The sequence below is a fragment of the Sceloporus occidentalis genome, unplaced genomic scaffold, assembly GCF_023333645.1.
Source record: "Sceloporus occidentalis isolate IW3139 unplaced genomic scaffold, rSceOcc1.0.p SCAF_2, whole genome shotgun sequence".
NCBI classification, from domain to species: domain Eukaryota; kingdom Metazoa; phylum Chordata; class Lepidosauria; order Squamata; family Phrynosomatidae; genus Sceloporus; species Sceloporus occidentalis.
In genome coordinates, this window is record NW_028316982.1 from 105,711,871 (window position 1) to 105,727,224 (window position 15,354).

The window sequence follows — 15,354 nt, forward strand, 5'->3', positions numbered from 1 at the left end:
TGCTCTAGATAGCTCCACTTTACAAGGTTCCATGCATAATAATACAGGGACAGGTTTGCTTCTGTCCCACCTCCCTTGCTATGGAAATCTTCTCCAAATTTGATTCGCACCCATTTTTCTGTTCCTGATGTACGAGATAAAAGTAGCTCTTCCTCCCCTCCTCCCAGGCTTTTTCTATGATAAAATTATTGCACTATGCATGATTTTTATCTGTTACTATAGTTGTTATGCTATTGATTTAATTTTACCATATATTGTATTTTTCCATACGTGATATTTTTTCTGTATCGTGAAGATCAGTCGAAAGGAACTGTATTAATCTTTTAAAATAAATATATAAAACAAGTGTTTACTATGCTAGAAAATGCAGGCAAAGATTTTGCAAAGAATTTGTTGTAAGCCGCCTAGGTAGGGTCCTATGGTACAAGAAAGATGAGATAATAAATAAACTAATAAAGATTGCAAAGCAGGACGTTTAAAATGTGCTTTCCCCCTGAAAATATTTGTAAAAGTAAAGGCATAGTAAAAGTAAAAGTACATGTTGGAAGGTCAGTAACTACTTCCGTGTTTGCTATACTTGTTCTCAAAGTATGGGAATGGGTATGCTTGTACCCACTAATTACTACTTCCAGTTATGGGTTCTAAAGGATCAGTATGATAGCCAGCTATGTGAAGTTTTCAAAATCTCCATTTGATGTTTTCATCTAAGGTGCCAGTTTCTGCCCATAGTATGCTTCCTCTCTCTGACTGGAATATCACAACTATGTATTTCATTTCCCACTCCCCAACAAAAGTTCAACAATTCTGTCTTGCTGGTTTTCTCCCCATTTAAGAAACTATGTATTATAGCTTGGGAATGGGCTGTAGTATATTTAAGTATCACATACTGATTATACTGATTAAATAGACAAAAATCCCCTTCGCATATCCTCCAACCCTGAAGCCTTGGCATTCAACAACAGACCAAGACAGAGATTAACATGTAAACCACTTCCTCCCAAACAAGGGTCACACAATATATACAGCCGCCCCTCCTAATGCACAGATCTGAGAGTCACACCCTTGAATATACGTGGAGGGGCAACCTCCGTTATTTGCAATGGCGTGTGCACACGGGGGCACGCTCCATTCAAGCCTACGGGCTTGAATACTGTAAGTAGGAGCCTTTGTTTTCATGAGGGGGTCTGGAACAGGTCCCCCACGAAAACAGAAGGCCAACTGTATACTCCCTCACTTCCATGCCAGCATTCTGTGAAAATGCCAGCCACAGATACTGGCAAAACGTCAGGAATAAATTCTTTCAGAACACAGCCACATAGCCTGAAAAACCCACAAAAAAACTATGGATGATGGCTGTGAAAGCCTTCGGCTTCACATCATATACTGTCTTTGAAATTTTGGCATCTGCTGCTATGTCTTTGTGCATGTCTAAAGCAGGGATAGACATGTGTGGTGGATCAGGGGCCCCATTTTCTGCCTCTGGAACCCTGTGGGGGCTTCCTGAACTGTCATAAGATGCCAAAAAATGAGAGAGAGAAACACAAACAAAATTAGAATTGGCTGGAAGTCCGCCAATCCTTTTGAAAAAAACAGGTATTTTGTGATTTTAAATGCCCCAGGGGGACCAGCAGCCTATTTGAAAGGTTTCCAGGAAGTGCTGACACTCCCTTCTATTTCTTTTCCCCCCCTCTCTCTTTCTTAAAGCAAGACAGGCCTCCAGGAAGTCCAGAGGTGCAGAGGGCTGCTACAACAATAAAAAACCTTGAGGCTGAATGTGGCCAGAGGGCCCCATTTTGCTCATTTCTCGTTTAGGTTCTTAAGTTGTAAACACAGTACAATTATTTCGAGCATCTTCCTATGTCGTTCTGCTTTTTAAAATGTTACTAGAATTTATTAGAACATTTTTAACATGTGAGATTTAAGAGAATCTTCTTCCTAATAGTCCTTTGATTATAGGAAGCTGTGTTATACTCACTGCCCTCCTAGCCCAGTATTGCCAATTCAGATTGGCAGAAGCTGTCCTATGTTTTAGACAGAATTCTTTCCCAACCTTGCCTGGAGATCTCTGGTGTTCACTGCTGGTCTTCCATTCAAGTACTAACCAGGCTTAACCCTGCTTGGCTTCTTTCCTTGTTGTTTTTAACCGATCATTGTTTAGAGTAAAGTTTTTCCTCATTCATAGTACAAATAGTGATGAAATTGTTATGCTCCCCTCTTGCATGTGTAGCTGCCAGTACCACTGAGAATAGAACTTTAAATTGCTTATATAGCAGCAGCACATAAGCTGTTCTATCTAGGTCACAGAAAATATTAACATTTGGTTTCTGTGAAATCACAAAAACAGAGACTGCAGAAATGTTTGGTGAGGAAAATAATAATCAACAGAGCTGAGATTTGACCAATATCTCCTTCCTTGGGCTACAGAATATATGGCAAAGAATTTTGTCATATTGGTTTCTCATTTCTGGTAGTTTGTAACTATGCAGTCGAATGTCAAACTATTACAATAAAAACCATAGAGATCAGAACTACACAAGTGTCAAATCTATTTACAGTAGCATGTGAAAGATGTCAAAATGATACGGGATAGTAGTGTATGGTAGGTTGCACCTCCCTGAGGACTTCAGACATTTTACACCATGAAACATTGTATGTACAACACACATGAATCACTACATGAACATAGATACGCTGTGGCACACTAATATGCCCTGTGGCCACATTCACCCTTTATATACCCTGTTTCTCCTAAAATAAGACATACCCATAAAATAAGCCATAGCAGGATTTCTAAGCAATTGCGCAATATAAGCCATAATCAGAAAATAAGACATAGTGATAGGCCCGGTGTGGAACGAAAAGGGGTGGAAAGAGAGCGGAAAGATTGGGGCCAGTGGTTCTAAAGGAAATGGAGTTGCAAGAAATTCAGAATGGAATTCTGGTTTTGGAGAGTTATGACGATGTTCCAGAAGAAGATGACTTAACAATATTTGAATAAATGATGTAGATTGTTGTACCATACTTAATAAAAATAAGACATCCCCTGAAAATAAGCCATAGTGTGTCTTCTTGAGGAAAAAAATATATAAGACAGTGCCTTATTTTCAGGGAGACACGGTAGCAAGAACTTTATATAGCAAATAGCGCACTGTTCTGAAAGCTCATCGTCATGGCTGGGTAAACTTCTGTGGGATCTTATCAAACAAATTGTAGCACAAAACCACCTATTATTTTAAGAATCAAATACACTGTCATTAAAATTTTGTGTGCAAAGGGATCTTGTAGCACCTTTGAGACTAACTGAAAGATAGGAGTTGGTAGCATGAGCTTTCATAGACTCAAGTCTGTGCATACTGATTTTCCAGAACTTCTTTGAATTAAAATCCTGGCTGAATTTAGATTGTTACTTTTTGTTATAGGAAAACTATTTTCTATATTTAAGTAGTATGCTGCTGCTGTTGCATGTTAAAGCACAAATGTCTAAAAAGCAAGGTTCTATTTTAAAGAACTGCTCATTTGTACCAATTTTCATTTCATTTCTTGTCTTAAATCATCTATCTCTAAGCAACTAGTGAGAGCTGTAGTTAATTAGATCACAGATGGCAAGAACATGTGTTGCTATCCTCTATGAGGGCTGAAAAGTCTTCTTTTCTGTATTTGCAGCAGCTGAAATGAATGTTTTAAAAATTCATACCTGTATGCTTTGAACATGATATAGCTATGACTAAACTAGATTATACAACAGTTTAAGAAGTACAGTTGGCCCTCTGAATCCACGGATTCCACCATCCATGGCTTGAAAATATTTTTTTAAAAATTCAAAAAGCAAACCTTGATTTTCCCATTTTATATAAGGGCCATTGTATTTAATACTATGCCATTGTATTTAATGGAACATGAGCATTCACAGATTTTAGTATCCACAGGGGTCCTGGAACCAAACCCTAGTAGGGATACCAAGGGCCCACTGTATATGAAAATCTATCTGAGGCTGGTTCATAATTCTTAAATTTGTAATGTTTTGGGTGGTTTCAAAATCAAATCAGTATCCTGTCCTAGAAGTAATTGTTGGACATGGAATTAGTATTTATTGTGTAGAAATCCGTGAAGACCTTTGCTGTGCACTGTGATGAGCTGTAGTTTGAAAAATACAAACCTTCTAAGGAAATTCTAAATAGCTTCGTTGTTACTTACTTTTAGTCCCTTGATAAAAAGGTTTGTCTTGCTCAGTTAACTATTGAATTGTTTACTCTACTTCTATTTATCTGTTTACTGTTTGAAATCGTGTTGCTGATTTTGCTGTGTTTATTGATGTTATAGTTACTTTGTGTTGCTATGTGTATGTTTGTTTTAATAGTTTGTTTTATTGTTTACTATGTGGGGTGAGTTGGAGGACATTGTTAAAATCATAGAATTGTGGAGTTCAAAGGGGCCTCATGTCCAACCCCCTGCTCAGTGCAGGATCTCCAGCTAAAGCAGGGGTAGGCAACCTACGGCCCGCGGGCCGGATCCGGCCCGCCGAGGCCTTCCCACCAGCCCCTGCACAGTCCTGCCGCCGATCGCCCCGTTTTTCCGTCACTCCGGGCGCCATTTTATTTTTCAAAATGGTGGCCGAAGTCTCGTGTGATCTCAGGATGGCAAAGGTCACGCGAGACTTTGTTGCCATTTTGAAAAACAAAATGGCGGTGCCCATCTAGGAGGCCCGGTGCAGCCCCTGAAGCACTCCAACAGGGCTCCAGGGGCTGCAGCAGGCCTGCAGCAGGCTCCACCTCACCCTCCACCCTCGTCCTCCTCCTCCCTAAGAGAGCAGGGGAAGGAGGAGAGGCAGAAGGAGTGCAGAGCAAGGGAGAAAGGGAGCCAGGGAGCCACAGCCACAGCAGGGCAAGAGAGGTTGGTTCATTGGGGGAAGGGGTTAGCTGAAGCTACAACCAACTACTTGTGGCTTTCTGGGTTGAGCCAGTGCATGCTTGCTGCCTTTAATTTTGAATTGCATTTTAGTAATTTCCATCCCTGTAACTTTAATATTATTATTATTATTATTATTATTATTATTATTATTATTTACTTGCCCTTGGTGTTCTTTCTGCAAAATTCCCTCTCAATGAGAAAGAGGAGGAGGAGGAGGATGAGAAAGAGGAGGAGGAGGAGTGTGACTTTCCAAAGTGCATTTCTGTGTATTTTTGGTGCATTTATTGCTGAAAGGTCTGCTGTAACAATGATAGTAGTGGTGATGATGATGATGATGCTTCGGTGGAAGCTCTGCCCCCAGAGGGTGGAAGCTCCACCCCTGGCATGTGGCCCCGCCCCTGGAGGGTGGAAGTTCCACCCCCAGCATGTGGCTCCACCCCTGGGGGTTGGAAGCTCCACCCCTGGCATGCGGCTCCACCCCCGGAGGGTGGACGCTCCACCCCCGGCTTCAGCCCCCCAGTTGTCTGAGGGACAGCAACCTGGCCCCTGGCTCAAAAAGGTTGCCTACCCCTGAGCTAAAGCATCCCCAGCACATACGTAGCTGTCCAGACTCCTTTTTGAAGATGTCCAAAGAAGGAGACCCCACCACCTCTCAAGGCAATTTGTTTTGTTTGAAACCACTTTTACTGTCAAGACATTCTTCCTAATGTTCAGTCTACTCTCCTGTAATTTCAGAACATTAGACCTGGTCTTGTCCTCTGGGCAGGAGAAAATAGATCTGCCCCTCCTCTCTATGATAGCCGCTGAGGTATTTAAAGAGTGCAATCATGTCATCCCTCAGTCTTCTTTTCACCAAGCTGAACAAGCCTACAATGGTGAACAGCAGTGATTGTCAGATTTCTTAATATCTCCTTTAAAAAAAAAACGTAAAATGAGGTACCCACACCCATAGATCTCATCTCATGTGGATAATGCAATGTAAACTTTAATACATTTTAATAGAAAATAAGTGTGCTGACCAGTACTGTCTAGACTTCATGCCATTGCTATTTTCTGCTTCAGTAATACATTTATCTAGAGTCAGTGTAGTATAGTAGTTTGGGTGCTGGACTTTGACTCAGGACACCAGGGTTCTCGGGTTTGAATCCCCGTCTTGGCCATGAAACTCACTGGGTGACCTTGGACAAGTCACATGCTCTCAGCTGCAGGGGAAGGCAATGGCAAATCTCGTCTGAACAAATCATGCCAAAAAAAAAAACCTTCATTATAGGTTCACCATAGGGTTGTCATGCATCAGAAACAACTTGAAGACACACAACAGCAACAACAATACATTATCTTCTTACCATACAAAGAATGTAAAGGCCTTTACCCTTCCTGAATCCTGACTGTAATGTTTACCTCTAGCCTAATAATCATTGACCCTCAATGCAGGTTTTTTGGTTGAATTTGAAATCCACAGTTGCAGACAACACTGCTTTAACATTACAGTGGAGCCTTGTTATATGCTGGGTTTGGTTCCAAGATCCCCCGTGGATAACAAAATCTGTGGATGCACAAGTCCCATTAAATATAATGACATAGCAAAATGGTGTCCCTTATAAAAATGGAAAATCAAGGTTTGATATTTGAAATTTATACTTTTTTTGAAGATTTTCAAACCATGGATGCTTGAATCCATGTATGAAAAATCCGTGTATAAGAAGGGCCGACTGTATATTCAGTCTGAATCCAGAGAAAATGGAAGTGCTTGTGATAGGTTCCCCAGGCCCGGGGACAGAAGTTTATCCACCTGTCCTGAACGGGGTCACACTTCCCCTGAAGGACGAAGTTCGCAGTTTAGGAGTACTTCTGGACTCGTCTCTGCAGTTGACATCTCAAGTAGATGCGACGGTCAGAAGTGCTTGCTATCAACTTCGGTTGATACGCCAACTGCGACCCTACCTGGGCCAAAGGGACCTTGAAACTGTGGTACACACTCTGGTAACCTCTGGTCTAGATTTCTGTAATGCGCTCTACATGGGGCTACCCTTGTACCAAGCCCAGAAGCTTCAGCTAGTACAAAACATGGCAGCCAGATTGGTCACCGGTGCATCCAGGTTTGACTATATAACACCTATTCTGAAGGATCTCCACTGGCTGCCTATTCGCTTCTGAGTACAATACAAGGTGTTGGTTATTACCTATAAAGCCCTATATGGCTTGGGCCCGAGTTACTTGAGGGACCGCATCTCCCCATATAATCCGCCCCGCACACTCAGGACGTCTGGGAAGAGTTTGTTGGAAATTCCATCTTCCAAACATGTTTCTACATCCCGTATGGCCTATTCAGTGGCGGCCCCACAAATTTGGAATGGTCTCCCCGAGGAGCTCCGTCATGTGACCTCCCTGGTAACATTTTAAAAGAGGCTCAAAACCTTCCTCTTCTCTCAAGCCTTCCCCCCTGTAAAATGTAGCTGTGTATTCCCGTTCCCATTGATTCTCTGCCTTACCCTGTTGAATGACTATGTTCAGATTTTGTATAATTTGTATTAGTGGATGTTATCTATTTTTATGAGATGTTTTTAATGGTTTTTATATGGTCTTAAACCGCTTTGATCTATGGAAAAGCGGTATACAAATAAAATTTATTATTACTATTATTATTATTATTATTATTATATGTGACATCATCCTAATTCTTCTTTTTTTTAAAAAAAGTCTAAGTTGTAAAAATTGAAAGAGAAATTGTTCAGGTAGGAGTTGTTTCACTGTTCAGAAGCTTATGCGGATATAGTTATCCTTTAAATATTGGTTTTAAAATTTCTAATACGACCTCCCGTTGGAAACTTCTAGTTTCCCCTGATATAGATTCCAGAGAGTGAATATTAATAGTAAACATCACTGTTTCAGTTGACTGGTATTGTGAGTGAAGGATACTTGGAAAATATGTATGTGGTCACTTATTAAAATAAGCACCTTCTAAGGTCCAATCTAATGATCCCCAAAGTTTATTAATTGGGAGGAGGACGGTGTGATCTTGCACTCCTCCCATTAATCTCATGCTCGGATACATTTCTGTCTTAACCACAGTATTACATCTGCCCATTATGATCAAATTTAATGGTGTTTTTAAGTTTCATTTAGTTTCAAACTGTATACAGATATTAAAATTCAAGAGTTCCAGATGCCCTTTTCCTATCTGACTATTTCAAACTAGGCAAAAGCCGTATAAACCAACCATATAACATATTGTACAATACAAAGAATTCATAAAGGTAAGTAAAGGTAGAGGTTGTCGAATCGTGCCTGTCTGTAGGGGTTGGTGCTCGTCTCCATTACTAAGCTAAAGATCCAGTGTTGTAGGAGACTGCTCTGGTGGCCATGTGGCTAGCATGAATGCACAGAATGCTGTTTACCTTCCCACCAAAGTGGTACCTATTTATCTACTTGCATTTGCATGTTTTTAAAATGCTAGGTTGGCAGAAGCTGGGACTAGTGATGTGAGCTCACCTCATCATGCAGTACTTGAGCCTCGAACTGTCAACCTGCCAATCTTACAGTCAACAGAGTCAGCGTCTCAACCACTTGAACCACCACCTAAGCATTATTTTGGTTGGAGAAGACTTATGGGTTGTTGGGTTTTTTTTCTCATTTTAAAAAAATTCAAAACTGTAGAGTGAAAAAAGGATTAACACCTGTTTCAGAAATTATGGAATTTGATGTTTAGAGTAAAATTTCAGATTCCATTTGTAGATAAATAAAAATGCATTGGAAATTTGTCTGTTCTGGTATGCTTTGTAATTCTGGAGCAAATAGTTCAATATATTCATTTTTAGGGTAACACTAATTTTACTGATGAAAGCCAACATGGTGTTGTGGTTTGAGTGTTAGACTATGACTCTGGAGCCCAGGATTTGAATCCCAGGAAAACCCACTAGGGTTCATGCAGGTCACATTCTCTCAGCCTCAGAGGAGGGCAAGGGCAAACCCTCTCTGAACAAATCATGCCAAGAAAATCCTGTGTATTGTGCACTTTAGGATCTCAATAAGTAAGTACTTGAAGTTACACAACATCATCAACCACATCAATTTTATTGAGGCCATATTATACCAATAGCATTAACAGCTTACAGAACTTCAGGTTCACAAAAGCATGTTGCTATCCTGAAGTGAAATAATTGGGAGTTCTTTTGAACATACAAGATATTAAGTATTTAAACCTGTATATGATTCTGAAAACATACTAGCTTTTCTTTTTATGTGTCTTTATTATATGTCACAGCTGTTAAGTTTTGCACCCAGGGAAAGCCACAATCACAATATTCCAGAATTGAATAGCTTTGTCAGAAACCTCACAAGTTTGGTGCACATGCTTCTGCATACTTCAACATTTCCCCTTGGTTTGAACAACAGTGTGAGAAACATCTCCAAGTTATATGTCAGTGTCTCTTAGCTTGAGTAGCAAATTCTTTCTTATCATCTGCTTGATTAATTCTGCAATCATTTGTCAATAAAGTGACTTCTTAACCCTCTGTTCTTCTGTCATTATTAGTCCCATCAGACTGGGCCATTCACTGGTCTTTTCTACCTCATAAATGTATTACCTCAAAAGTAAACTTACAGAATGGTATCTCTTGTAACAACATCATGGTCACTTTCAGGTGTCCTTTTTGAAACTACAAACCATTTGAGCTACTTGCCACATAAATTTTTCATTTGCTTACCTTTAAGGTCCCTTTCGAGGTCACATCAGTTTGTTGTATGCGTGTGTTATATACATTCTAGAGAGATATCCCAACATAATTTGGTTTTTCACAGGTTAAGTTGGTTATTCATTTGGACTCATAACCAAAGTTTTATCACAGCTTTACTTGTCACAGGGTTTCCCCTTAAAGATTTCTTGTACAATCCTGACTTCACAATTGCAAGTTTTTTATACTAGTTAGAGGTTTGATGAGTTCTGATTTATAGAGAGAGGACTGCCAGTTTCCTTTGCTATGCCCTGGAGAACTGAAGAAAGATATGATGGTGTCTTCACAATTTTTTTCTTGTGGACCCATGACAGTTTGTCTTGCATATTAATGTACCCAATGTCAACTACAGGAAACTGTGATCATTCTGAAAAATGGGCGGTGTGGGCAGGGTATTCACTCCCTGCGACATATTGGATACACATGGGCAGGAAGTTTCGATTTCTCAGCCAATAAACCCACAAACACACTTGTATAGATGCTTCAAATTTACTCAACACAAACTATAACTCCCGTCACCCAAGCACCACACAGCCCAGCGTAGGAGTTTTCAGTTACTTCACTGTGACCCCACGTCTGGCTCGCGGTCCCATCCAAAACACTTCTGGAAGACTTCCACTTCAGGTTTGTCCACTTCTTCGGGATTTGACCCTTGCTCCCACTGTTCGGCTTTCAGGTCTCACCACTCTCCTTCTAGAGTCTCCCCTGGTCTTCGCCTCCAGTCTCCTTCATGGAAGTATCTGAAGTCTCCTTCCTCTCTTGGGTCACGGAGCTTTACATCCAGGTGCAGCCCAACTCTTATCAGCCCATGTCTCCCTTGTAGAGTCACAAGGTGGCCTTCCCTACCAAGGCTCTGGGTTACCTTTTCTAGCCCTCCGCCGACTGCCTCTGCGCGTCCAGTTCTTCCGCGTGTCCTCCCCCCTGCGTTCTCCTGTCCCTCACCTTTTATCACCCTCTCCAAGGGCCTCGCCCCTCCTTCTCGGGCTTCCCCTGGATCCTCTCTCCCCTCCTGCTGCCACTCTTCCCAATCAACCCTCCCTTCGCCCTCCCCTCTCTGACTACAGGCTGGCTTGGTGCCTTTCTTCATGAACTCTCTATCCTAGATGGCAGCAAGGCAGTAGTCGGGTCTCAGACACCCACTTTTGCTAGACTTGATGTGAGGTATACTTCTTTTGGACACACTGTTCTTTCTTCTCTTCTAGTGTAACACGTATCCTCCTCTGGTAAGTTAACATGGTGATGTACTAGTTGTGTGGGTCACAGACCACAAAAAAGAAAGATGGGTTGCCTGTCTGTAAATACATCTCTATAAGTGGTCATCTGTGATCTCATACAGTCCTCCCTTTCCTATTTTCCACGTTCTCCTCCTTCATCTTTCATATATTGTACCAGACATGGAACTGGGGAGAAAATACTGAAACATGGTGAAGAATGCATCCGAAGTGGTTGAGGTTCCTGCCAAAGCTGCTTATGTTCCAGTCATGGCTCTGCACAGGTGCAAGGCCCAATCCTATGAGTTCACAGATGACCACTCAAACAGTTCCCATTATAAGTAAGCAACTTGCTCTTCTAGATAACTTAGACTTTGGGGTGAGGAATTAAACACTTGGAACAACATCAAGCACTTCTGATTTTTTTTTAAATGTTCTTACCATACTTTACTTATATGAATAACTTCATATAATATTGACTGTATATAACATACAGTGTTCTTAATTGTTTTCTTTAGGACGACATAGACAGTTTAAACCCAGTTCTCAGGGACAACCCACAGCTTCAGGAGGAAGTAAAAATCTGGGTAAAGGAACAAAAGGTGCAAGAGATTTTTATGCAAGGTAATTACTGAGAATTATTTTTTATCTGTTCACAGGCTGTGAAAATGAATACTGAACCATGATTGGATAAAATTTTATACTGTAAATAAATATGAGGATTTATTTTCATAATTTGATCAATTTTAGTTACTTGATATTTGTTCTTTATGTATTAACTAGGACAAACTATTTGGCAGTAAAACTGTATAAATGCAAAGATTAAATAGTTCAGCAATTCTCTTGGTTTTGATTCATTGGTTTTTCTTATGTTCAGAGGAAGTACTTTCAAAAGTCAGCTGTAATTACATCATTCATGAATGATTCTGTATCCGTCTGAACCATCAGATCCTTTATCCTTTCTTCTGAGTAGTAAACTTTAAAATTGCATTTTGCAGTTGAGTGGTAGGAAGTGGTGTGTTGAAGAAAGAGAACACTGAGTATGCAAGAGCAGTGAGCTTCCTCAGCATTGCTGACCCAGGGTGATATATCTAATTTAATTACATATATCATTCTGAATTGGCACATTTTCAGCAAAGCATATTCTACAGGGACTGGAAGTCCTTTTCAGTCATTCTGTTTCCCATTAAGAAGAAGAGTCCTGTGAATCAGAGCCAACATCTGTCTAGTGCATCCTGTTTCCCACAGTGGTCAGCCAAATACTTCCGGGAAGCCGGCACTAAGGCAGTAGTCCTACAATAGCAACCCACAGTACACCCACACTTCCACTTGCTAGTGCTAGTGCCAAAGTATATGCCACCCAAAATGCAATCTCAGTCGGAGCTTTTTCTTGGGGTTTGTCCAACACATTTAGGTCAGTGCAAAGGCAAAGGAGCATGAGAAACCGACACTAATGCTAAAGTGTCCCAAGTTTTAATATACAGCAGATGAAGATTTTCTAATACCAATGAAGGAATACTTTTCTCAGCCAGTTATCACTGTAACCAATATCAAATGTTAAATCTGTGTTAGCCTGACTTCTAAAATTGTTTTAAATAAGATTTATAAAATGAGTTTTATAATTAAAAGCCCTATTCCTTCAGTTTGTACACCTCTTAAAAGAGATAGTGAGATGCCTGATAATATTTACATTTTTCTTGTTTTAGTCCATATTGCCAAAACCAGTACTTAGGTCCTGTTTCCTATTTGGGAGCACCATTGTGACTTTCCTGTTTCTCATAATCTACATCTTTTTACAACATTGGTAGTTGTATTCTTATAGTACTTTTCACACTTAATCAGGTTTTTTTGTTTAGGGTCTGAATTACTACTGTTTCAAAATGGAGAGGGCATCACCTGTGGTGGAGGGATTCTGATAAATTCTAAAATTAAACGAACTAAAACTTAGTGCATGTTTCTGAATTAGTTAAGTATTGTTAGTTGTAAAAGGAAAGTTGGTATATGAAGTTCCATGTTTACTGTATTTGATTTTTTAATCCTCCAAAACACTTAATTATTTAGATTTTGAGATCCTTGGACTCAGATGTATCGGGGACGGAGACTAATAAGCAACAAATAATTGAAATGAAAGATGTACCTCTTTGTGTGTATAAAATAACCTGCACTGTATACAGTATTTAGCTTTCTTGAGTATAGTTTATGGATCTTGGTATACATAATGAACAGCTATAGGTCACTAATTTTTTTAATAAGTCTGTATTTGTGATTTAGGTCCACACACACTTCTTTTATCATTTCTTTATAATGTTAAAACACTTTCTAGAAGACAACTAGGGAAGATCTTTCAGATTGTTCCTAGGGCTTGGAAAATTTGTTTTAAAAACAAAAAACAATCTAGTGGTGTATTAAAGAAGTCACATTTTATTTAGCATAAACTTTCCTGGATTGCAGCTCACTTCACCAGATGTACAGTATTGCCTTAGCTGGCAGATATTTACCCAGATACTTGGGTGGGTGCACCATATGTAAGAAGTGAAATGCAAAAGAAATCATTATCATAACAATGGCCCAGGGACCCCCACCCCCCAACGATAGGATGTTAACACAAATGTTATGATGAAAGCCTTTGCCCAATGTCATCTCCAGGTCAGACCCTTAGAATTTGAATAAAGCTTTTCATCACAATACATGTGTTAGCTTATTAGTGATCACTGTTAAGATAATAATCATAGGCGGGGTACAGACCGCCAAAAAGAGGCGCCTCCCTGGTGCCTCTCTTTGCTCTGCAGGAGCGCCGCAGCAAGCAAATTGGGCAGTGCTGCTGTGGAGCATAAAAAAGGAGTACCCGAAAGTGGCTCCTTTTTGCGGTGGCGCTGCGACGCCACAAAGCACCAGAGCCGGCACGGTGATGTCACAGCTGCACAGCCCCATCTGGAAGCAGCGCAATGTTTAAAAATCACCTGGCATAGGAGACACCAAATAAATAAGTAAATAAATAAATATCACTAACTCATCCCCCCCCAAAAATTAAAATAATTGCTTTTTAGTGCTTTGTTTTTTTATTAACCGTCAGAATGTTTAAAAAATGAACATCTGTGGTGCTCTTCTGCCATCTCGTTATTGCCTCAGCAAGAATGCAGTGCTTCTCTCCATCACCATTCAGTTAGGCTACTTAGGCTAAAAGTTATACCACAAAAAAACTGAAATTATACTCCAAGTTACTGTCTTATTGTGCTAGATGTGCCTTAATTTTTGTGACAAGGAACCAGTTGCAACTAACTAACCAGTCCCAATTTCTGATATTTACCTGCATATGTATAGCTATCCAGTTCTGCCAGCACTATTGGCTTTCACTATCCAGTCTGTCCCCATAAACACACGTCTTTCTATCCCTCTTGTGAGATGCCTTTCTTAATCTAATCTGACATGCAAGCCAATTACTGTTTCATTGCAGCCTCCCTTCCCTGACCTGGCACCTTCCCACATGCATTGCACTACAACTCTCATAATTCCATGGACAGTTGTAGGAGTTGTAACCCAACTCATACAGAATGCACCAAGTTGAGGAAGACTAGTTTACTGCATGATATTACAGCAAGAAGTATCATAGGCCTGTTACAGACTGCCAAAATAAAGCTGCTTCGGGTCTCTTTGGAGGTATGCTGTTTAAATGATGCATGCATCCTAAGAATCCAGAAGCTGCACCAAAGCTGCACTCCAATGCTTAGGAATGGAGTGTGGCTTTGGCGCGACCTCCGGACTCTTAGGACCCATGCATCATTTAAATAGCATACCTCCAAAGAGACCCGAAGCAGCTTTATTTTGGCAGTCTGTAACAGGCCATACTTTGGAAGATAGCTTGCCACTTGGTGGTGGTGTTCAGTGTTTATCCTTTCATTTTGTGAAGAAAGGCTGGACATTGTGCATACATACACATGCTGTGTATTATTAGCTTGTTGTCCTTTCAAAGTTAATGGTACAGTTTTGCCCAAGCTTAGTACTTTGTCAACAGGTATGTTGGAAATTCAGAGTGTTTACACAGCTTGCCTTATTCTTTGGAATTGCTTCAATATTATTATATTTTATGCTTTTAGGGATCATCCCCATAATAAAGTTTTAAACCTCATTGACTTTTCGAATTTTCTTCATCCTTGCCCTATGTCTTGCCGAACCTGGTCTGTAATGAAATGCGCAGGAAAGTCAAAGGGCTTTTTCAGGAGAACCTTATAGTTTAAAATTAAACCTTTTTCTGCAGAGTTAGTCCATTCTGTTCTTTCATATAGGTCCTGGGTAAGGAATTATGAATAATTTCATCTTCAGTTGCTTTTCTTTGAACTGCCCCTTGTTAGGTTTTGTTCCTATTATACAAAGTAACCTTAATTACTGATTTTCTCTACTTTTTCCTCTCTTCCTCTCTACTAATTAATTAAAGGAGTACTGATAGCAAAACAGTACTAATCATTTAAAAGTAATTAAAGGAACACTCTACACAGGTGCAGAAA

The 15,354-nt window shown here is 40.2% G+C and overlaps 1 protein-coding gene across 4 annotated transcripts in view; it reads left to right on the forward strand.

Annotated features, from left to right (window-relative positions):
* The window catches only part of JMJD1C (jumonji domain containing 1C), a 169,564-nt gene that overhangs the window by 97,839 nt on the left and 56,371 nt on the right, over positions 1-15,354 (forward strand). For 3 of the 4 annotated variants that reach the window (XM_089510532.1, XM_089510531.1, XM_089510530.1), the window contains exon 4: positions 11,371-11,476. In XM_089510532.1, coding sequence (XP_089366658.1) covers positions 11,470-11,476 — 7 coding nt within the window. In that variant the 5' untranslated portion in view covers positions 11,371-11,469. Of the gene's footprint in view, positions 1-11,370; positions 11,477-15,354 lie in introns of those variants that run through there. The other variant, XM_089510529.1, reaches the window with a different exon arrangement.